The 23,890-nt window shown below is 59.0% G+C and overlaps 1 protein-coding gene across 3 annotated transcripts in view; it reads right to left on the bottom strand.

The window, feature by feature from the left end:
* ZBTB46 (zinc finger and BTB domain containing 46) overlaps positions 1-23,656 on the bottom strand; it is a 57,066-nt gene extending 33,410 nt beyond the window's left edge. The window contains exons 1-2 of one of the 3 annotated variants that reach the window (XM_060124468.1): positions 23,527-23,656; positions 3,187-4,155 (exon numbers count right to left, since the gene is read on the bottom strand). In XM_060124468.1, the coding sequence (XP_059980451.1) occupies positions 3,187-4,123 (937 nt within the window). In that variant the 5' untranslated portion in view covers positions 4,124-4,155; positions 23,527-23,656. Of the gene's footprint in view, positions 1-3,186; positions 5,683-23,526 lie in introns of those variants that run through there. The other 2 variants (XM_060124467.1, XM_060124469.1) reach the window with 2 other exon arrangements.
* Positions 23,657-23,890: the final 234 nt, after the last annotated feature.

Raw genomic sequence — 23,890 nt, 5'->3', positions numbered from 1 at the left:
GGGCTCTGTCTTCAGGAACTGAATTTTCTAGAAAGTCCAGGAACTTCCATTTCATCAGAAAAGAAGCTCCGCTGGCCACTCAGCAAAGCCACAGTGACTAGGATCTCCAGTCCAGGTGGTAACTCGGAAGTGTGGCCTCAGGCCGGGGCTGGGCGGCCAGGGGGGCACAGGCCAAGGGTCTCGGTCAGGGCCGAGCCCCGCCCTCGCCCAGGCCCCGCCCCCAGCGATCCCGCCCTCCGGGGCCAGCACGAGGGCCCCTCCCCCACCTCCCTCCTCAGCAGCAGGTCCGCTCCCCTCCCGACATACCGCCCCATGAAGACCACTGCTGAGGTGTCAGGGCGGCAGCTGCCCCCTGACCACGGCCCCAAGGTCGACCAGAGGAATTCCAGGCAATTCCGCTCCTTTCTGAAAGGAAAACATCTGGGGGTACAGCCAAGGGAGGAGCTGCCGGCCTGGCTTCAGCCCCAGCATGGAGCTGCGATGGAAGAGACCCTGCGACCTGGGCAGGGGAGGGCTGGGCCCTGGCCCCAGCAGGACGGCACCTGCGAGCTTAGAGCACCCACCAGAGTCTCCAGAGGCCGCCTGCACACCCTGAACCCGCTCTGTGGTCCCCATGTACTCTTCAAAATCCCAGGACGCCAGGGTCCACCCTTACCGAGGTTCAGGGATGAACAGTTCCTTCACAAGACCCACACGCTTTATTCTAGCTCAGAACTTTATTTCTGCAGATCCTTTTCGGAACACGTGTGGGATGTCGGGATGGGGCACCTGGGCTCTCCTGACACCAGCTTCTGAAAAAGTACAAGCCACCGCATTGGAGGCTCTCGGTCTTGGGATCATAGGGGCCGAGGCCGGAGCCGGCAGCTACCACGGGCCCGGCCTGTGTCCATCGCACCTGCACGTTTAAACGCCGTTCCCCACAGCTGTAACCCGGAGGTACATTTCAATGGATGTTTTCTTGGAAGCTACTGGGTTAGAAAGCACTTGGCTGCCTGCTTGGAAGAATCACTTTTAAATGCGAACAGGCCCCAGAGCCCCTGACGCCGAGGTGGGGACACACGGGGGACAGGGCGGTGGTCCGCTGCAGGGCTGGCATCAGAGCATCTTCGTCAAGCGCCCTGAATGATCGGCAGGAACCGCCTGACACGTTCCTTTGGAAAAGGGCCTTTTCTCCTATAAACGGGATGAGAAGGAAACAATACTCTCCTCTAAGATGTAATAGATCTTTAATGAAGGCAAACTCTCCTCCACTGGGGATCACAATTTATGCTTCCAAACCCCAGCCCAGGGCCAGGGCAGAGGAGTAAATGGCCACCGTGACGGGCAGAGCCATCCCACGCAAGCCCACACCTCGGGTCCTTGTCTTAGCAACTCAGGGGAAATCTCGCAGTTGCCTTGGTAACCCAAGGGATTTCAGACATTAGCAAGAGTACACCAGGAGAAATCACTTGTTGGATTCTAAAAACACCTTCTGCTCGACAACTGCATTTAAAACATCAAACCCACAGGCTTAGGGAGCATCCTCGTTCTTAACATGCTGGTGGGCTCTCCGATCTAGGGCCTCCAGCCCCGCGGCCCGCCGGACGACTCGTGATGCAGCAGGTGCAGGACAGGACGGGAAGGCTCTGCGGCCCTGACCCACCCAGAAGGTTCCTGAAGTCAGTCCCTGTGGACGCTGCTCTCCAGGCTTTAGTCAGAGCTAAAGGGACGTTCAGTCGTCACGGAGAGAGCAGACACAGACAACCACTGTGCCGACCGCTGGCAGAGAGGCAGGTGGGCTTTCTATCATCTCAGAAACTTAACCTTCTTCTGAGTTAGTTCAGTTACACTCAACGGTTCTGCGGGGGGCTTCCCATCAGGGACACTGGCAACGTCATGACCAGGGGTGGGCGGCTCCTGGCATGCAGTGGGCAGAGGCCAGGGCACTGCCGATGTCCTACAGCGCGAAGGACACCACCTCACACAGAATCATCCTGCCGAGGGGGTGACACTGGTGGAACCCGCTTGAACTGAACCTGCAGGAGGCTGGCCCAGCGCTTGGGGCTGGGGACGCACAGGGGCAATGAGAATGAGAAGCAATAAGAAAGGCTACAGTGTCTCCTGGGGGTGATGAGAAAGTTCTGGAGACGGACAGTGGCAATGTATTTAATGCCAATACACTTAAAGACGGCTAAAGGGGTGAAGTTCATGATACGTACGTCTTACCACAGTAATCAAGCTAGTGTACCAAGAGCCCCAGGGTCGCCCTCCCAGCCCCAGCAGAGGCCTAGCACTGGTGACACCTTTCAGCGCTTGTGCCCACGGTTCACTGCCTTCTCTCCACCTCTGTCCACCTCTGAGCCCCCACTGGGCTCTAACCTCCTTCCTGGGGGGGCCTCCCCAACACGGTCACTTGCTGAGAAGCCTCCATCCCGCTAAGCCCCTCGTCACTCCAAACGCAGCCCGCGTGGTCCCAGCTGCCACTGGGGAAAGCTCCGTGCAGCCGTAATTAGCACATGGCATCTCGTAAACACTTCACTTGTTTACTAGCCTGGGAGACAGATAAAACCATCCTCCAGAGGGTGAGGGCCAGCGTCAACAAAGCTAAGCTAAGAGCCCTCACGTTGACGGACTCGGGGCCCAGAAGGGGCTCCCCACCTGTGCGGTAACGCCCACCGGCTGCCCTGTGGGCGAACCACAGAACCCGCACTTGTTGGCAACGAGGAAATACCCTCATCGGGAGGGGAGCTTGTGGCCACGGCCGGAGCCCGCACACCTGGCCGGGCCTTCCCTTCCACCCGAGTCACATCACTTCGTGCACCTCTTCATCTTTTTAACACCGTCACGTTTAAATCTTTAGAAATTAAGTTACGCCACCCAGTGCCTACGAGAGGCTCCACCACACCCCACGCTGGGGCTCCTTGCGGGCGTCACCCCGCCTTTCCAGCTCCAGAAACTCCCCAGCCCGGCAGCCTCGGTGTGTCGGCGGCCCTGGCGCACCCGCTGGGATGCGTTGGCCACCTTCCCCGCGCTCACACCGATTTACTACGAAAGGGGGTGACCCGTGGGAAGCCACCAGTGTGAGCCTGGAAAGTTACCACTGCATGGACAAAACGAGCGGCCCCGGGGCCACCGACAAACGGTGCCTTTGGGCTGCCCGTGACCCCAGGGCGCCTGAGCCCGGCCTGTAACAAACCAAAGGCTTACTTGAGTCTCGGCTGCTGAAGGGCCACCCGGACGTCGGGAGGAAAGATGGCAGCGGGGAGCCGGCCCGGCTGTCGTCCTCCACCTGCTGCGTGATGTGCCGGACCGTGTCTTTGTTCTTGCGGTTCTTCCTCCGGCCCGTGGGCTGCCAGCCGTCCCCTGCCGCCTGCTCTGAGAAGGAGTTCTGAGCGGCCCCATCCCCGGCGGACGGCGGCTCGCTGCCCCCGTAGTGAGCCGGCGAGAGCCGCTCCTCCTTGATGTGCAGGGGCCCGTAGCCCACGTCGCCAGGCCACAGCGGCTGGGAGGACAGGTCCGCGGGGCCGTCGGCCTTGGGCTCCTGGTCCTCCTTCCCGCAGCTGCTCCCGCCCTCGTGGCAGCTGGCGATGGCCGAGTCCCCAGAAGAGTTGGCGGGGCTCGTGCGGCGGGCCAGCCACGGGGAGATGCTCCTCCCGGCCATGACGGCGGAGATGAGGGCGTCCGCGCCGCTGCTGGGTGGGGCGCCCACCTCGAACTCCGAGAGCTCGTCCGAGGCGTCCGGCTTGATGCTGATGTCCAGCGCGGCTTTGATGAAGTCATGGCAGGCCTGCACGATGTCCGTCATCTGCAGGAAGCTGGCCGCGGACATCACCTCGATGACGTTCCTGCTGGTGAGGGCCAGGTGGGCGGAGTACATGAAGTCGATGATGGCCTTGAAGCCCTGGGCCGTGACGATGTCCAGGTGCGTGACCGTGGCCTGGTCGGACGCCTTCTGCACCTGGCAGTAGAGCGTCTTAAAGTAGCGGCTGCTGCCGAGCAGGACGTTCTTGTGGGCCTTGAAGACCTTGCCCTCGACCACCACGCACACGTCGCACAGGACGCCGTGCTGCCTCTGCTCGTTGAGCTCGTGGAGCAGATGCCGGTAGTGGGACGCGATTTCCATATCTTCCCGCCGGCTGTTCATCTGGGATCCTGGGGTGGTCTCTTCTACGGACTCTGTGGGGCAAGAACGGAAGGGTTACCCGCACGGTCGACACACACACCGAGGGAGTTAGGAGGGTGCACAGAGGGCGGCCACCGGGCACAGGGCACTCGACGGTGGGCACCTGAACCAGCGTCCAGTTTGAGGCTCACCTGTCGTCGGGCACGTGGCGCTCTGAACAGAATCCTACACGCTGCAGCCAACCCTCCGAGCAAACAAATATTCCAGAAAGGAGGAGAACACCCATCCACAGTCGAAGTGACTTTCTCACCCAAACAGAAAATCAGAACATCTAGGCCAAGTAACCCAGGGGCACCTTCATCCCTCACCCTTGAAGAAGCATCCTTTAAAAACAAAGCGACAGGGCTTCCCTGGTGGCGCAGTGGTTGGGAGTCCGCCTGCCGATGCAGGGGACGCGGGTTCGTGCCCCGGTCCGGGAGGATCCCACATGCCGCGGAGCGGCTGGGCCCGGGAGCCATGGCCGCTGAGCCTGCGCGTCCGGAGCCTGTGCTCCGCAACGGGAGAGGCCACAACAGTGAGAGGCCCGTGTACCGCAAAAAAAAAACCAACAAAAAACAAAGCAACAACATCCTACACAAACAAAACCCCTAGAACAGTAAGGACTGAAGTTGGACATCCACAAACTCCCAAACTCCAGCCCAAGCCAGCTCCAGAGGGAGAAGGCCCTGTGACCAGCTCAGCCCCCAGGAAGGTATCTTTGGGGGAGGGACCCAAGGTGATGAGAACCCCCTTCGCGGTCCCAAGCACCCGAATCATTTCTCGAGTTGGGCCCCACGCGCTGCTCTCCCCAGACTCGTTCCCCAGTTCTTTGCTGCTCCCAAAGTTTCCCGGGGCCACCGGACTGGGCAGACAAAACAATAGAACTTCAGTGCCGCCCGACTGGAGGCCAGAGCCCGACCGAGGCCAAGGTGCGGGCAGGACTCCCTCCAAAGGCCCCACCGGGGGCTGCATCCTGGCCTCCGTCAGCTTCTGTGGTGACTGGCTCAGCGTCCTTGGCTCGTGGAAGCGTCACCCACCTCTGCCTCTGCCGCCTCCCTGTGTGCGTGTCTGTCCCAGTGTCCCCTCCTACAAGGACACGGTCCTATCGGATTAGGCCCATCCTACTACCTCAGTACAAATCACATCCAAACTAGCTCAGGTTCTGAGGCTCTGGGGGCTAGGACTTCACTGTACGAAATCTGGGGCCAGGCTCACAGCATAAGATGCCCTGCAGAAGACAGGTCGTCCCTGATAAACACACCATTTTCCAGCTGGTCAAATGTGCGGACATCCGTCCACCTTTCCCCGGGGGGGGGGGGGGCAGGGGCGGAGGGCAGGGGCCACCTCATTTGTGCAACACCTTCCTTTAGACTTTACGTTTCGCATCACCATCTGAGGTCACCTGGAAACACCCACAGTCCCCAGGCTGGGAGAACAAGGCTGGGGAGGGTCCAAGCCTGTCACTCCCTTGTCTCCCTCGACAGCCCACCCAGCTCCGTCCCTGCCAGGCGAGAATAGAGACCCCCCACTCCAACCAGCCCCCCGACTCGAAGACCAGAAGTAAACACTCTGCTTCGATCGTGTGACAGCAGCGGGACCTGACCCCGCGGACGAGCCCTGAGGAGAGCAGGCAAGCCCAGAACTGGCTGCGGTGCTCGGCCCTGGGTGCGTGGACCACCCCCGAGGGTGGTCGGCAGCCGTCTGCCCCTCCTCCAGGGCGTGGGAGGCGGGGAGGGGGACAGACAGGCCGTCCAGGTGTGGCTTCACACCGCACACCTGGCGTTACAGACTCAGGTTAGTCAGACGCTGAGGGAGGATCCGAAACACACGTCAAACCAGGAAATCGACCATTTAAACTCAAAGCATCGGCTTCATGCCCCGAGTCCATGCGGAGCTCCGGCCGAACATGGGGGGAGGTACTGAGAGCCCTAAGGACCCTATATTCAAGTTAGGGAGAGGCATGTTTCATCCCCTGACTTCCTATATGAATAATAAGGCTCTTTTCTCGCCAGTGAAACAGAGCCTAAGAATTAGGAAGAACCCTGAAAAGGGGCAGAATGCCGGGGCCATTTTAGAGAAGTAACAACTACCTCAGCTGGCTTTTGCATTTCTCAAATAACTTCAACTCATATGGAAAGTTCTAAAATAAATTAACATTCAGTCAGAGCAGCTTAAAATCAGTTATGTACTTCACAGAGATTTTGTCGTAAGAAAACACAATTTTCATTAGGGAAAAAAGTCACCTGTACACTAAAAAGAAAAGGCATCTAAAGGAACGATAATCAAAAACAGATTAGTCTGGGGGACTTCCCTGGCAGTTCAGTGGTTAGGACTCCGCGCTTCCACTGCAGGGCGCACAGGTTCGATTCCTGGTTGAGGAACTAAGATCCCACGTGCCGTGCGGTACAGCCAAAAAAAAAAAAACAGATTAGTCTGCTATGGAAACATTAAGGATACACGTAATTTATCCAATTTATCCAGGAAACTTTAAGGGAATAACTGAATTTGCATTACAAAGCTGGTTATGTCTCCACATCAGTAAGAGGTCGTGAGGGTCCCACCCACCTGACCGCAGCAGAAGAGCGGCTGCCCAGTTGCATTTCAGCAGCTGTGACCCTAAGAATGGAAGCATCTGGGTGGTCATGTCACATGATGGCCTGATAAGAAAGATGCCGGCTGCAGACTAAAGCCGCTCACCACCCTTTTTCTTTGAGGGCAAGGGCAGCAGAGCATCTGCTACTGTCCGGTGAAGATGCTCCTGGCGTGGGTCACACAGCTGTTCAGGCAACACACACCTATGGACCCACACCTGTTCACAGGACACACACCTGTGGACTGATGACCTGACTGTCATCTCTGAGTTACCGGGGCTGCCGCACAGATCACAGGGCGCGCTCATGCACAAAGGTCCACGCAGGCAGCCCTGTGACGAAGGGACCCTCGGAGAGAAGCCTGCGGTCCTCAGGGACTCCGATGCCACACTGACAGGAACAGCTAAGGCTGGCTGAGACCAAGGGGCATTTGTTGCCACACCGGCGCCTGAGACTTCACCAAAGTGACCCACGTGCCACCTGGAAGCCACATCATCTCTCCAGTGTTTTTGTTCCTCCTGTGGGGTCTCTACTGTCTATTTTGTTTACAGCTTGCTAATCGCGAGACGCTGCAGTTTCGGACGGCGTCACTGACGGAACGTGGCCACTCTGGTGCCAGAACCGGGATCCACGGTTTGGGGCGCGTCTGATCCCGGTTCTGCGACGCCGCGCCGCCCTGCACAGCGCGGGGCCCGGGGCTGGCCGCCCTCACACGGGCAACCTGGGGCACAGGGGCCATGCCAGAGACCCCACAGCGAGTGACGAGGGGCAGCCGCGGGTCTGGCCTGCCCAGCGGGCAGCCTGCCTGCTGCGGGACCCATTTCCAATCCCGCAGCCTCCGGGAAGGGCGGAGGTGGTCTCCAAGCTGCCAGGCAGGGAAACTGGGGCTTGGAGGTTCCCAGAGTCCGGCCGTCGGGGAGCCGCCATCCTGGGCCCCCGAGCCTCACTGTTGCGAGACACAGGTCTCGGCTGCTCAGCACGGTGACCCAGGGGCGAGGGAGGCTTTGAGGTCTCCCCCAAACAAGCCGCACTCAGATGTGAGCACAGACCTGCTCTGCCAGCCTCTCTGAGAGGCAGGTACCCGATGCGGGTGTCAGGGGTGCTCCCCTGTCTGTCACTTGCAGGGTTCAGAGCCCCCGGCACCTCAATCCCAGAGCACCTCCCGAACCTTTTCCCTACATCGTCTGAAGGTACAGGGTCTCAATCAAAAGCCATCTTCACAAATTATCAGCAGGCGCTATGTGTCTTACTCATCCAGCGCGTCCATGAGACCACTGATGCTTCGTGGGCAAAAGCCTAATAGACCGCCAAGCCTCAGAACGCACAAGAACCATGAAACGTGGAGACTCTGCCGTGAGTATGTTTCATTTGCTGCACTGTGTGTTCAAAGCAGTAATTCCGGGAGCTGGACGGGGTATTTTTTTCCTCTGGTCCCTAAGGAGCTCCACCTGGAAGGCAACTGGTTTTAATAAGAATGTAAAACAGTGGATGCAATTTGGACGTGTGTCCTGCTGCACCCAAACAAGCCCCAGGTCTGTACAGGGACCTGGGCCCCTGGTGGGCCGGCCCCTCCCCTGGGCCAGTCACCAAGTCTCAGTCCAGAAAAACCCAACGCTATCAGGTGAGTGCCTCCAACACCCCCAGAACCTCCTTCCCGACCCAGCTTCGCCTCCCTTCTCACTTCTGCACTTTCACTGCCCTCAATTTACACTTCCTTGAAATGTTCCTTCAGACGTTACCTAACAGGCAAATGTTGTTTCAAAGCAGAAGCAAGGTACCTTTAGCGCTAGGACCAAGCCGCCCCGATGCTGGTCTGCAGAAGCCAAGCTGCTTCCCGCAGGGCCAACCGGCCGAGCCCATCTAAACGGCCCTTCCACAAAGACACGGGTGACTCTCTCGATAACTACGCGGCGTGAAAGCAGCTGGACAAAGGAGACAGTGCGGGAGTCCCTGCCATGAAACCGGAACCTGCAAGGCGACCTACAGGGAAGGGGACAGGAGGAAGGTCAGGGGCTGCCTGGCCTGGGGACAGCGAGGGATGGAGACCCCAGGCGTGTGCAAACCCACCCAACTACGCTCTCTGATGAGTAGTTTGTCGTAAACAAATCGTTACAAGGTCGATTAGAATCTATTTTTATGGAAACATCCTTGTTCAGCTACAAACATGTGCGTGTCTATTGCCTTTTGCTGGGGGTCGCACCGCATCCCCCAAACTCACTCCTGGAGCCTTCATCCCCAGAGCTCGGCATGTGACCGTATTTGGAAGCAGGGCCCTTGCAGATGTAACTGGTTAAGACAAGGTCGTTAGGGTGAGCCTTGATCCGATGTGACACGTGTCCTTATAGGAAGGGGACACGGGGACACAGACACCTCACAGGGAGGCGGCTGTGTGCTAACAGTGATGAGGCCACAGCCGAGGAACCAGCAGGAGCTGGAGGGATGCCTGGGACAGAGGGGGCGCGGCCCTTGCCCTCCAACTTCTGGCCTCTGGGACTGCGATGGGATAAAGCTCTGTCGTTTAAGACGTTCAGCCCCGGGTTCCGTCAGGAGCCCCGGGACATAGCATGTCTACCACGGAACGCCACTGACGCCGACGGCGTGATTCGGCGTGGATGGAAAGCACTCTGACGCTTCTCGACAAGAACAGCCCGCTCTGCCTCACCCCGGGTGTCCCAGGGCAGAACCCAGCAACTCAGCACCGTCACTCCACGGACACCACTTCCCTCACCCCGACGGCTACGACCTTCTGAAAAACCCAAGGTCAAGACACCAACGATGGGAAATCACGTTACAACCCACAGTTTATATACATTGTATTGTCAGTGTTCACGGCTGCCTTTTAAGATTTAAAACCAAGCTCCTGCCTGGGAAGAAATACTCCACGTGCGTTAACAGAAGTCATCCTTAACTGCCTGATGGGGGTGGCTTCGCCCAAAGTTTCTCCAGTGACCACAGTCCGACGCCCTTGGGTGCTGGAGACCAGCGTGATCTCAGAAGGCAAAACTGTGCCGCCAGGATGGGCCCTGCCCCACCCTCTCCCTTGCTGCCGCCGCCATCCAGGCTGGAGCGGCCCCCCACCCCGCCTTTCCTACCTGCGCACACCCTGACCGCGTAGGGCCGGACACATCCTGTGACCACGGGGACCCCCCCCTTCCAAGACCGTTGGGGTGGCTTCCCCCACCCCCCGCCTGCCCAGCTCTCGCTCTCAGCGAGGAAGGACCCACAGAGTCCCAGGGTCTCACCCACGTCCCGGCGTTTCCCCAGGCCATTTCCACTTTGGCCCCTGCGGTGCCCAGGAGCCTGGAGCTGCGCTGGGTGCTGGCGCCCAGGCTGAGGACGAGGCTCCCCCAGCCACGATTCCAGAGCAGCACACAGGTGCCGCGAGGGCGCCCGCACCTGGGCAGGTGCCAGGGTCGGGGAGACTTCCCAGAAGGGGGCACAGGCCAGTCAGGACAAGGGAGTAGGCGCTGGGGGTGGGAGGGCGGGGGGAGGGCCCCAGGAGGGAGCAGCACATTGCGGGTGGCGCTGGCCTCCACACAAGGCCCCGTGGGCTGCCATTCCCGGGTTCAGGGCCTCGGGGTGGGGGGCCCTCCCACGGTGACCCTGGCCTGGGGCTAAGCGAGCCTCAAGGGGGCTGGACAGGGTCCACCTTCGCACTCCAGGTCTGCGCTGGCGTGGAGACAACACAGCGACCCCAGTGGCCCAGCCGAGCCCTGACCCTGGAGGTGCCAGGCCACCGAGCCACCGCCCTGGCCGTTCCAGCCCAGCCCCAGAGGACGCGGCCCTGACCGACGGAAGAACCGCGGAAGTCGGCCCCAGCACCTCGGCACACGAGAGCCCCTGTGTTGCAGGGTGGGCAGAGTGCAGCGAGCGGTGGCCGAAACGCAGGCAGCCCAGAGACGGCACAACACCTTGGGCGTCTGGCGGGAGAGAGCGCGCGACGGTGAGATGGGGCAGGGCCAGGGCAAGACCCCGCCACCAGCCAGGGCGGCGCCAGCCACCAAGACCGAGAGCCCGGGGCCCAACACACTGAGGGGAGGCCTGGCCTCTCGGGGACAGCGGCCCCCGGGGTCCCAGACATCCTGATTCGGGGTCTGGCACAGGGGAGGGTGCCCAGGGCCCTGGGAACTAGTGCAGGGGCAGGGAGGGAACAGAAGAGACCAAGCAGGAACGGGGGACCTCCCATAAAGGCCCAAGTCAGAGCCGAGGCCCGGCCGGGGCGTCGGCCCGGGAGCTCTGTCACTTCCGCTGGTGGGAAGCTGGTCGGGGGAGTTTGTTTTGCGGGACTGGGGAGAGAAAGAGGAAGAGGTCAGCACTTTACCTGTGCTCCCAGGCACCTCCTGCTACACTCAACCCCCATTTTGGACGTTTCGTCTCTAAACCACGCTTCGTCGTAACGGGCAGCTAAACTGTCAGCTCCCTTAGTGCTCGTTTTACAGGTGGAGCGACAAAGGCAAACCCTGCTGTGGAATACAAAAGGGATGCAAGCGCCCAGCTGGTGACACTGCCTCCTCCTCCAGGGAGCCTCCAGGGGCTCCTCCCACTATGGCTCGCAAGGTGCCTCTGTCTCCCGACAGCTTCACATCTTCCCGCCGAATCTCACAGCCTCTTCACACAGGGACCACATCTCGAAGCTGTCCTGGTGCACACCCTTGGCGGGGGGGGGTGGGGGGGGTGGCCAACAAAACGACAGTACCGGGCTTCCCTGGTGGTGCAGTGGTTAAGAATCCTCCTGCCAGTGAAGGGGACACAGGTTCGAGCCCTGGTCCGGGAAGATCCCACATGTCGCAGAGCAACTAAGCCCGAGCGCCACAACTACTGAAGCCCGCCTGCCTAGAGCCCGTGCGCCACAACTACTGAAGCCTGTGCTCTAGAGCCCGTGAGCCACAACCACTGAAGCCTGCGCTCTAGAGCCCGTGAGCCACAACCACTGAAGCCTGCGCTCTAGAGCCCGTGAGCCACAACCACTGAAGCCTGCGCTCTAGAGCCCGTGAGCCACAACCACTGAAGCCTGCGCTCTAGAGCCCGTGAGCCACAACTACTGAAGCCCGCCTGCCTAGAGCCCGTGAGTCACAACTACTGAAGCCCGCCTGCCTAGACACCGTGCTCCGCCACAAAGAGTAGCCCCCGCTCGCCACAACTAGAGAAAGCCCACGACCTGGCTGGTTGCGGGGTCTTTCCCTGGCCCTGCCCCATCTCATTGTCGCATTGGATCTTGGCAGATTTAACCAAGTTAAGATGAGGTCATAACCCAAGTGGGTCTGATGTGTCACCAAAGGGGGACATCTGGACACAGACATGCACAGAGGGACAGAGATGGGAAGGACGTGGCCACAAGCCCAGGGGCGCCTGGGCCCCAAGAGCTGAAGAGGCAGGAAGGACCGTCCCCCAGAGCCCCCAGAGGGGGCGCAGCCCTGGAGCCCTTGCTAAGAGGGAACATTTCTGTCGAGTTTGCCATCACTTTGTGGCACTTGGTTACAAAAGCCCTAGAAAAAGCCACGCGTCCACTTAAAAGTTTTGTAAATTTTTCTTAAAAAGAAGGCTGATCAGCTTAACAAGGCAGAAGAATGCTTTCCAAGGGTTTTAAATCTGAGATACGCTGTGACTCGAAATGTTAACTAACACTTGTGCGCCCTGCCGCCAAGGAAAACGCAGAATCTAAATAGGAAATAACCTCAAAGCAATGCCTGTTCTCAAGCTATGGGACGGAATCTTTTGTTGTCTTTTTCAACATTTTACTTTGAAACACTTTCCAACCTAAGGAAAAGTTATAAGAATAATTTCAGAGAACTCCCACCTAACCCTTAACCAGAAACACCACTTTTTTTTTTTAACATTTTGCAACATTTGTTTACATCAAGTAACTGCTGGAATCTTTAACAGGTCTTTCTCTTTTGTTTGTTTGCTTATAAATTTATTTTAGGCTGCATTGGTCTTCCTGCTGTGCCTGGGTTTTCTCTAGTTGCGGCGAGCGGGGGCTACTCTTCGTTGCGGTATGCAGGCTTCTCATTGTGGTGGCTTCTCTTGTCCCAGAGCACGGGCTCTAGGTGCACGGGCTTCAGTTGTGGCACGCCGGCTCTAGAGCGCAGGCTCAGTAGTTGTGGCGCACGGGCTTAGTCCGTGGCATGTGGGATCTTCCTGGACCAGGGCTCAAACCCATGTCCCCTGCATCGGCAGGTGGAATCTTAACCACTGTGCCACCAGGGAAGCCCTATAGGTCTCTTTTTTCTTAAAAGTTGCATCGCTGGAAAACGAGAGAAGCCACCCAACAACCCAAGGTGCTGCCTGGGAAACCCAGTACTGATGGGTCGTTAGGCCTGGACCCGGGGCGGGCAGAAACGTGGTCCATCACTTTCCAGCTAGCGGCGGTGAGAGCACCACGCAGGCCTGGACCAGCACAGATGTTTGCTCTGGCATCCAACGGAATTTCAGCCACTAATCGGATGTTTCCAAGTCCCCAACTATCACTTCCGCACAGGCCTTTCAGATGGTAAACACTCATTAGATACTGAGTAAATGAAGGCTGGGTGGACGGCTGCTGGGTGAATGAAGAGTGTGTGTCCGCCACGAGGACCTGCACCACGCGGCCCTCCAACAGCATGGACGTCAATGACCCAGCAGTCCCGAACCTGACCAGGCCTCAGCAGTGAAGTGGTCACGCTGGCCCCTGATGGGGGTGGGGTGGGCTGATGCAGCAGCAGCTGGGGGCCCAGGCCAGGCCACAGGACCTGAGGCAGGGGTGTGTGATGGACGCAGGAGGCCAAGGTGGGACAGACCTGGCGGGAAACGGGCCCCAGCATAGGGATTACCTGGACCCACTAGGATTCAGCTGGGCGCCAGCTCAGCAGGTGCTGCGGGCCCCGGGGTGGGGGCTCCTTCGGGGAGAATCCCTGGGAGGAGGAGCCCCTGGGGGCCAGTTCCTCCTCCCCCTGGCTGGGGCCGGGCTTGGGCTCCGGGGAGGGCCCGGAGGTTGAGGGCACCCTGTCCCCCCTCTGGCGTGGGAGGGATAGCCTCCCCCCAGGGAAGCCCCTCTCTGTCAAGTGCAGCTGGGACAGCTCCAAGGTGCTTTAAGACGTGAAACCCCGATTCACGAGGTTGGACCTGGGAGTTGCCACTGACCTGGGGAGGGCCTCAGGGACGCAGGGACTTCCCAAGCCCGCCCTGGTGACAAGTGGCTGCAGCCCACGGGTAGGGGTCCCCCACCCGACCCGGGGGCTTCGCCGTCCCTGGCACAGAACCGTGCAGCGCTTGCTGGGGGTGGGCACCCCTGTGTCAGGACAAAGCCCACACCGGGTCTGTGCCGTGACGCAAGGTGTCCCTCTGGAACTCGTGCCCCGACTCCCAGATGTGCTGCATCTTCAGCCCCGATTCTACTTTTGGAACCTCCCCCAAGGAAATAACCCCAGCACACTGAGAACAAACATGCCCCAACTCGGAGGAGAAAAACAATGTGCCTGCCAGGGGTGCTGAGAATTCATGAGAAATAAGTGGGCATCAGAGCAGCACGGACCCGGCACATGTGCTCTAACCCCCATCCCTCCACGCCAGTCCCTTATTCACAGACTCAGAGATGACATGCCTGTCCACCACCCGCTCGCGTGGGGCCGGATGACACCAGACCGACGACCAGGAGGCAGAATTGGCATTGATGAGAGAGAACCCACGCTGACCTTCCTACTCCTACGGGCCCCGAACGCGTGTGGGCTGGGGTCACACGACGGGTGGTCCATGCTGGACTTTCACACACTTGCCTGAAAGGACAGCGGACGGGCCACCCCTCCGGGCCCAGAGCCCCGCAGGGACGCACTGTCTCATCCAGAACCTCAGGCTGCCCTGGGGCGGCCCCCGGGGACACAGGCGGCTCCCTCCTGCCCGCAGCCCCGACTTCCCAGGAGCAAAAGGAACCCCTCGCTGGCGCCCTGGGTACAACCAGCACTTTCTCCGGTATTTCCTGGGAGCCTGGAGGAAGGCGCAGGCTCAGGAGACAGTGGCCAGGCATGCTGTGCTGCCTTGTAGGTCCCCTTAAATACGGTGACATTGCTGAATGACTCCGGGAAGGGGGGTGGCAGCCATGTGACATTTCCCACCAGGACCTTGAGCTGGACGCATGACCGCTTGGACACACCCGCCGGCCGGTAAGCACACGCTGGGCACGGCCCTGCAGGGACCCACCGTGTCATCCTCTGGGGCCGGGGCTGCCCCGGCGCGATTCTGTGCTGGCTGGTATCAGGGTCCAGGCGGCGGACAGGAACACACCCGAGAACCTCACCTTCTCAGGACTTGGGAAACCGGGCCACGACCATGAGCAAACCCCACTTCCCTCACCAGCTCGGCCAAAATCCCAGTGTCTTCCTCATGAGACAGAAATTCTAGACCCAAGCTCCCATCACCCATCCATACACCTATTTCATGAGCCGCCACTGCTCTAGAGGGGCCAGCTCTCACACTTCAGACCCAGGAGTGGTTTTTACCCAGGGATAAAAACGACTTACCTGGGAAAAAACTGAGGTAAAAATAGCTCATGCCTCCAAACAAACATTAAAATATTCGAAAGGAATAATCTTGCCAAACAAATTATGTGAAAAAAAATTCCAAGATGTTCCTATACTTTAGTAACCAATGGCAAATCTAGAATTTTTCAAATAAAACTTATATAGGTGATAATTATCTTGGAAATTCCATATACATCTCCTTGGGACTTCCCTGGCCGTCCAGTGGTCAGGACTCTGCGCTTCGAACGCAGGGGGCACGGGTTCGATCGCTGGTCGGGGAACTGAGATCCGACTGCCTTGCAGCACAACCAAAAAAAAAGAAAAAGATAAAAACCCCAAACATATACATCTCCTTAACAAAAGGTACAAGTATCTTTCACAGCAGGCAGCACATATGAAAATGATTCGTTTTTAAGTCAGAAATTCCAATGCAGACGTCACCGTCACACTTTGGACCCTGAGTACCGGACACATGGGTCCCCCTCGCCTGGCCCTATGACCCCTCACGGGATAACAGGGCAGGGCTCCTGACGGTCAGAGGATGCCACCAGCCGGACCACCACGTGGGATCAACAGCTCCGATTTTTCAACAAACAGCACAGAACAGAATAAAGATCTCAGAGGCGCCACCCCAAGTGCAACCCGCCCCGTCCCACCCCAGCTGGCGAGGGTCCTCATTCAGGGGGTGACCGTGAAGGTCAACCGAAGTGACAGCAAGGACCCTGGCCTCCCAAGGTTGCGGGGCCCCCAGGCTCCTGGTGACCTTGGGACCCACCGTAGAGGGACTTCGCCCGTGAACGTGGAGGACACGCCAGGGACAACAGCCCTGTCCACAACCACGGCCGCTGGTCACCATGGGGCACCTCCACACTCATCACGGCAAGAATCAGGACTTTCAGACCAGCCACTCGACAGCCTTACTTGATGGCACGTGAAGTTCCTCCTGTTACTACAGCATGGAAGAAAGTTTTCTAGATTGTGAAGACTACGTTTCAATAGCTGCTACACTTCGTTTTCCAGTGTCTCCTACAGGAAGCAATAAAAACACCATCCAGAAAACGGGCCACAAGTCTCACCAGCTGCCAGGGGGCGAGAAAGGCCTGGGTCCGACCTGGGGGGGCAGACGGGCACACGGGTATCCAGCCATGCAGAGGGGTCCAGAGGAGGGGCTGGGTCCTGCTTTGGAGCGGCGGCAGCCAGTACCCACCCCAGTGGCCCCGTTGGGGACCCTGGGCTCTGCCTCTGCTCCCCGCCCCACGCCCTCCCTCTGGGCCCTGCCGCATCCCTCTCCGTGGCAGGTGTCGACATCTGTCTGCCCTGTCCCTTCCCCTCTGGGACGCAGAGCAAGGACCTTGTTGGCTGCTGTGTCCCTGGTCCAAGAGCCCGGCTTGCTGCAGGCGTTGGGGTGAGCGCAGGTCCGCAGAGCGAACTCACCAATACCGTTGTCACTGGCCACGTCTGCTCTGCCAGCAAGGGAAGGGCAGGAGTGAGAGGCGACAGCTGGAGGCACCGAAGAGGCCCCAGGAGACGCTGGGGTTGAGAAATGTATGCGGCAACGTGTCAGGCAAATACAAGCTGTAACGGTGTAGTGGGTTGAATCACGTCCCCCCAAAAGATACGTTCAAGTCCTGACTGCAGGGGCACGTAACCTCATTTGGAAAGAGGGTCTTTGCAGACGTAATAGAGTTAAGATTAGGTCATTACGGTGGGCTCCAATTCAGCGTGACTGGTGTCCTTATAAGGAGAGGGAAATGTGGACACCAGGGTGAAGGCCATGAGAACAGGACAGGAGGTAGGAGGGATGTGTCTTGGCCATGAGCACCCAGGACTGCCAGCAGCCGCCAGAGACTAGAAGAGGCAGGAAGGGTCCTTCCCTGGAGCCTCCAGAGAGAGGGTGGCCCTGCCCGCACCTTGATTCAGGACTTCTGGCCTCCAGACCGTGAGAGGATAAAGCTCTATTGTTTTAAGCTGCCAGGTTGGTGGTCCTGTGCTCTGACAGCCCCAGGGAACGCATTTAAACAGCAGCCTAACTTACACCACCAACGGTGTTACAACACAACCGTCTCTCCCCGGTCAGACGGTAGGAAAGGCCTCTGAGATGGGGCATGAGGGGTTCCCACCCAGGATCCACACAGTCCGGTCTCACCCCTGGACCCTGGGCCAGGGTGCTGGTCCCCTCCCAGCGAGCAGCTGAGGGGATATGGGGAGTGCACGTTCCCTGCCAAGCAGGAGAAGGGACAAATCGTTGTCTATCCTAACAGTTACATGTCCGTTTCAGTGCGCACCAAGAAGAATATAACTGAGATACCAAGCTCACGACTTCACGGGTATTCTTGCTTCTTAAGACGAGGCAAAAGAAATGTTAAGTCAATGTGAGGTCGGTGTGACCCACGGGCTGCATCGGGTGAGCTCGAGAGCTGGCTCTCGCCCTGCATTGCTTCTCCAAGGCTCGGTGAGTCTGCTGATCTCAGGGGAAGACACCCCGTCTTTGAAGGACCACCTGTGCCCCAATGGAGCAGATCTGCCGGCCACAGCGAAGGCGGGTCCCCTGGCACTAACCCTTCCCGACCTGCTTCTCGGGCCCTCAAGGGCACTCCCACACCCGGAAGTGCTCCCCGCTCCGCGGCATCCTGGGCCCCCCGCTCATCACAGAGGAACCACGGTCCCCGCAGCCACGTGGTACTGCCACCACGTGGCAGACTTCTACCCTCCCTCTGCTGCCGGGTCCAGGCAGGTGGGATTTCCACCCCACAAAGGAATCAAAAGCAGCAGGTGATGGAGAAGCCAGACCAGAGAAGAGAAGGAAAGAGATTTAAAAGACCACCCACCCACAGCCAAGTGTGTATCACACTGGCCAGTGGAGCTCAGTGACTTTAATGGTAAGGGATGTCCAAGGACACTGTCACCTTGTCACTCCTTGTTCTGGTCTCATTCTGCCAACAACGTAAGAAAAAAATAGGGGAATTCCCTGGCGGTCCAGTGGTTAGGACTCTGTGCTTTCACTGCCGAGGGCGCAGGTTCAATCCCTGGTCAGGGAACTAAGACCCCGCAAGCTGCATGGTGTGGCCAAAAAAAAGAAAAAGAAAAAAATAGGAAAGGTCAAGGTACCCAATATTAAAGACCCACTTTCTTCAGGTGCCTAGTGAGCCTGTCATGATACGTGGTCCCTGAACTTCTGAAAAGTTCTTCAAAACACTCTGAGGTTGAGGGGAGAAAGTCTTCATATAAAATAAAAGCGATGAAATAACAAATGTTTCTATATCACCAGAGGCAATGGAAAAACACCATTACTTCCGGCTGGCCAGCCTGCTCCACTTTCTGTGTGAGACGGGGCGTGGGCCACGGAGCCGGCCGCCACAGGGCTGCCGGGAAGGACGGGGTTTCAAGCGCAGACGGGCGGCTTTCTTAGAGGCCGGGGGTCAGGGTGGGTCCTAGGCCAAGGTGCCTGGCTCCCTAGAAGGGGCGACGGCCACCTGTGCGCGTGACTCTGAACATCAGACGTCTGTGACTCGACCTCGTCTGGGGCACAGCGGACATCGCTGGCCCAGGGACTGGACGGCGGGGACCTGGGCTGAGCAGCCGGTGGCCCCACGATTCTGGGAGTGCTCCCCGAGGAGCCGGCTCCCTCCTGCCCCCGAAGGAAGCAGAGTCCTTTCTGAGCTGTCTTTAAACCTCCTAAGGAAAAGGAAACTGCTACTCAGAAGCGACATTGCTCTGGATGGGACGGCATGAGAGAACAAAATACACCTGCTTCAGACTTGGATGGGGCCACAGCGGTACGCGAAGGCCCATTCTAGGCGCCTGCCTGACCCGCTCACACCAGAGGCGGATGCGCTGCCCACTTGCCCCACACCCTTGAGCTCCCCCAGGCGACCTGGCCCTCCCCGCGAGTCTGCAGCACGCCTGACACTCACCCTCCCCGTGCCGGTCCTTCTGGGCCACGCTCCTGGTGGCCTGTCCGTCGCCCTGTCCACCCTCTCACCGTAGCCAACCCTCCAGTGCACACAGAGCCCCGGTGCCTTCCCTTGCCCAGCGGGCCCAGAGTGGGTCCCGTAGTGTGCTTCCAGAAAGCCCTCCTGTCCGCGTGCACGCCCACACCATCCCCGTGCAACTCGGCGCAGCCACCGCTGGGACTGGGGGCGATGAGCCCCGGGAGTCTGTCCGGAGTGCAGGCCGGTGAGCGCCGGGTCTGGAGCGTGCGTGTTCCGCTGAGCGACAGTCCCGGCTGTGCTCTCCGGCCCCAGGCTCAGCCGTGGGACACCGTTCAGAGCGGCCGCAGAACACAGGTCAGACCCTCCTCGCACCAAGTGACACACGCTCAGAGGGTGACAAGCCGCCCGGGCCGTGCCGCCCACGTGTGTGCGCCTTCACAGAGGCAGCTCTGGGTGCTTGAGATTCTCGAACCGTCCATCCGCGGCCCAAGACACAGAGGTGCCTTCTTTCTGCTCTACACAGAAGGGGTCTGACGCGGGGCCTCAGGCCACCACGCGGCACTGACAGGAGGGTTTTCATACACAAATGTGGATCTTTTCAGGAGAGGGCTGCACAGCTGGTCCACTCGGACAAGCAGTGCTGGGGTGTCACTTGGGGGCCAGGAAAAGGACAGCTTCCCCGAGACGAAGGGTGGTCTGTGGGCATGGATGTTCAGGAAGAGATTCCTGTGCTGAAACATGGGCTTTGGAAGACGTCATTTGAAACGACACCACCTCTCGCCCCCATCCCGACAGCCAATCAGCCCCCAAAAGCTGCCTGGCCCCAAGAGTCCTGCCCTCTCACTGGCTACCCACTCTCGGCAAAGCAGAAGTTAGAACAGAATTTGCTGCACACGTACTGGAACCGGAGGCTGGCGCCATGGGCCCATCAGGGGCGGGGGAGGTGTCAGCACGGACACCCTTTCCCTCCAAGAGTCTTTAGAGAGCCCACCAGGTGGGCTACACCCCGTCCTGCTCCGAGCTCTCACTAGCATCTGTCACCACATCAGGTCCCATCAGTGGTTCCTGTAGACCCGCCCCCCCACCCTTCCCAGCGGGTCACCGGCCCCTCCGTGGGAACTCTGTCCCCAACCTTGCCTGAAGGCTGGTCCACAGCAAGCCCTCAATAAGGCCAAAACTCGTCATGAGTAAGAAACTCTGGGAATGTCTAACATGACTCAAAAAACACACCTGTCAAAACACAACCCCGCCCCCCCCGTAAATGCTGTTGAAAAATGTGGTAACATTGTTCCTCAACTTTCTGAAGTGCCTAGGTCGCTAATTTTTTAAATCCAAATAATGGCATTTAAAAATACTTAGTCATTTAAAAATCTAATAAGAGTTAAAGGCACTGTTGAGAGATACTGAAGGGGGAACTTCGCATAAATCACACTAAGGTCGGATCTGACTGGTCTAGCTTGAACTTATCCTTTACTAGAACAACTTTTCAGTCTGTGAGAAACAGTTATTTTTCTTTTCCATGATTTCTCCATCTACGAGCAGAACCAGAGGACGTGTTCTGTCATCATCAGCAAACCAGAACACGAAGCCCGGGGACGCACGTGTCAGGCGCACAAAGTACTGAAGCTAGAAAGGCAGAAATGATCCCACGGTTGAAGACCCCACAGCTGCACTGGTCACACCAGAGCCGGAGCCAAGAGCAGAGGACACGAGAGCCAGGATCAGAACAAGACAACCGTGTTGCAAAGACCAAAATGAGTCTTGTGGCCTCAGTAGCGATTTTTCAATCATCTGTGTATTCTTGGGAGTTAGGCCATTCAAGCACACTTGTGGCAAGAAGAAGAATCTCTTTTGTTCAGGGGAGGGAGCAGATTCACAAGGGAATTCTTGACAACCTACCATCACTCAACCGATTTCAAAGTAGAATACGTTCAATCAGAGAGAAGAAAAAGCCTTCGTTTTTATGAGAACATGAAGCCCCCAGAACGGGGCGCAAGAACTCTCCGCCCACTTCAACACAGAGGCCAGGAGGGCACCTGGGCACATGAAGCATCAGCAAAACGAGGAATGAGTTCAAGTTCACGGCTCGCGGAGCCTCTGCTGAAGATGCTCTGCTGGGCTGTCCTCAGCTGGTCCAAGACCTCTGGTAGAGAGCAGAGCAGAAGCACAGCTGCCCCAGAAACACAGACCACAGGGACACAGTGGCCCAGTTTCCCTTAATTTGAAAAACCCCACATAAGGACAGTGTTGGAAAGTTTGTTAATATTTGGTTTAACGTGTTTGCAAATAACACATCTTCTGACTGTAAAAGAGTGTCCTTCCAGGTCCCCGGAGGAGTCTCACCCATTCTCAGGGTCGACCTCACCTTCCTGTGCTAATGTGTGACCAAGGAGAGGGCGGTGGCCCCCTGCCCTGGGTGACCAAGCAGGGACACAGAGCGCCCAAGAGCCCCTGCAGCCAACAGTCCGCCAGTCCTGAACATCAGAAACTGGACGTGGAAAAACAGCTCATTTCCAAACACGAAACAGCTAAACCTGAACTGAACTGATCTCATCAAAACAAAATTCTTTCATGCAGGGTGATGTCAATGAGGCCTAATGAAATCCTGTCCGGAGGCTGGCCTCCAGGAAGGCTGAATTTTGGGTTTAGCCTACATGCGTCCATTCCACCACTCCCTAAAGAGAACTCTCACAGCAAACTCCACACACACACCTCCTTCCCTTCAGGAAAGGATATAAAAATAATTACTAGCTTTTTAGGGGAACACAGTGTCTAAGTTCCTACTTAAATCCACTAACTTCTGCTTCAGTACGCCCCTCGTTTAGTCCTTTCTGTAATAGCAAGGTGTCCCAAAGTTTCCAGTTCACAGCACCTAAAACTACCATGAAATATAGCAAGGAGAAGGAAGGAGTCCACTATGATAAAATTCTATTGTTTACTTCATTATTCATGTGAAAAACCCTTCCGTAAATTTGCCTTTGGGGAACAAACTATTTCCCACTCCTGTAGAGTGGAAACACTGCTTTCACAGGCAGCACGCAGGCCAGCGACAGAGTGAATCCACAGTTTGCTACCCAAAAGGGAAGTTAGCTTTGATGATAAATCCAGTATGAAAGATTCTACAACCGATACAATTAAAACGCACGCGAGGACTCCGCACAGGTGTCTGCGCCCAGCCGGGTTCGCTAAACCCGTTGCCTAATTAGCATTTCTGTAAACAATGCTGATAACAATCTTGCCTCCGCAATCCACGACAAACGCGTCGCTGAGATTGGAGCACGGAAAGCGTGAGGAAATTCGCTGCGAATCTCGGTCAAACTTTCTTTTGTTTGTATTTCCTCGGTGTCAGAAAATATCAGCTCTTCGCCCATTTGGTTTGTACCCAGGCTCCTCCGTCCAGCCCTATTGTGCGTGCTCCGTTAAACCTACAAATAATGAATTTGTTAGCAGGGGTGGAGGAACCCCAACTAGCCAGAATCCTCCTCCTGGTGCAGAAAATCCCCCATTTGCCATCGGGATTGAGTTGTCAGACAGTGACTCTTGCTACCCTGTGAAACTGACATGTCTATTTACAGAGAAACAAAGACGCTGCTCGCGGCGGACCCCGCTCCCTCCGCGCGCCCCGTCCGCTCTGCGCGCCCCGTCCCCTCCGCGCTTCTCTAGCCACCCGGCCTCGAGGCCCCTGCGCCCAGGTTCAGCCAGTAATTAAAATGGAGACGAGGCCGGTGCCCGGCTTCAGGGGGAGACAATGACCCCCAAGGCCCGGCGGGGTGCGGGGAGCCGCCGCGCCCACCTCCCGCAGTTCAGACTCCTGGCAAACTCGGCGCGGGCGGGTCCGGGTGCGGCTCGCAGGCGCGGGCGGGGGGCGCGCGGGGCGGAGCGGGCGGGGGGCGCCAGGACGCCCCCGGGCTGCCTCCTGGGGCCGGGCGTTGACGCAGCAGAAATTACCAGCTGGAAAATTCCCCTTTCGGAGGTGACGGGGGAGGGACCGCGGCGGCGGCGGCGGCGGCAGGAGGCGCCGAGGGCGAGGGGCGCGGGGCAGCCCCGTCGCCGCCTCCGCCTCCGCGCGCAGCCCCGCGGGGACCCCGCGTCGCCCTCGCCCGCCCCGCCCCGCCCGCGCCACCGGAGCTCAGGGAACGGAGGGGGCCGGGCGGGGGTCGCTACCGCCACCCCCGGAGCCGCAGCCGGGCGCGCCGATCGCCTTCGGGAGGGCGCCCCCGCGGGGCGGGGCGCGGCGGGGCGCGAGGGGCAGGCGGCGGGGGCGCGCCCGACTCGGAGCGGCCCCGGCCCGGAGCAGCCGACCCGGCTCGAGCCCCGGCCCCGCCGCGATGCGCCGGCCCGGCCGCGGACAATGAGCCGGCGCCGCTTACCTGTGACCCCATGGGGCGCGGGCGAGGGCGGGCGCCGCGGCCGCCGGACCAGCGCGGGTGATCGCCGCGGCCGCCGGGCGAGCGCTGCGTCCGGGCGGGTCCGAGCTGCGCGCTCGCCTCGGCTGCTGTGTCCGTCTGTCCGTCCGTCTGTCCGTCAGGCCGGCGCGCGCCCCCGCGCCGCTCCAACCCCGCGGCCCCCGCCGCCCGCGCGCGCGCCCCGCCTGCGGACCCTGACCCCGCCCCCCGGCGCGCGCCCGGCCGCTGCTGATTGGCCCGCGCCCCGGCCCCGGCCCCGGCCACAGCCCCGGGCCCCGCCCCACCGGCCCGGCCGCCGCCCCGCCCCTCGGTCGGCCGGCTCCGCTCG

This window comes from Lagenorhynchus albirostris, chromosome 15 (genome assembly GCF_949774975.1).
Source record: "Lagenorhynchus albirostris chromosome 15, mLagAlb1.1, whole genome shotgun sequence".
Taxonomy (NCBI): domain Eukaryota; kingdom Metazoa; phylum Chordata; class Mammalia; order Artiodactyla; family Delphinidae; genus Lagenorhynchus; species Lagenorhynchus albirostris.
Note: the sequence above shows the minus strand (reverse complement) of the source record. Positions and strands in the feature narration are given on the sequence as shown.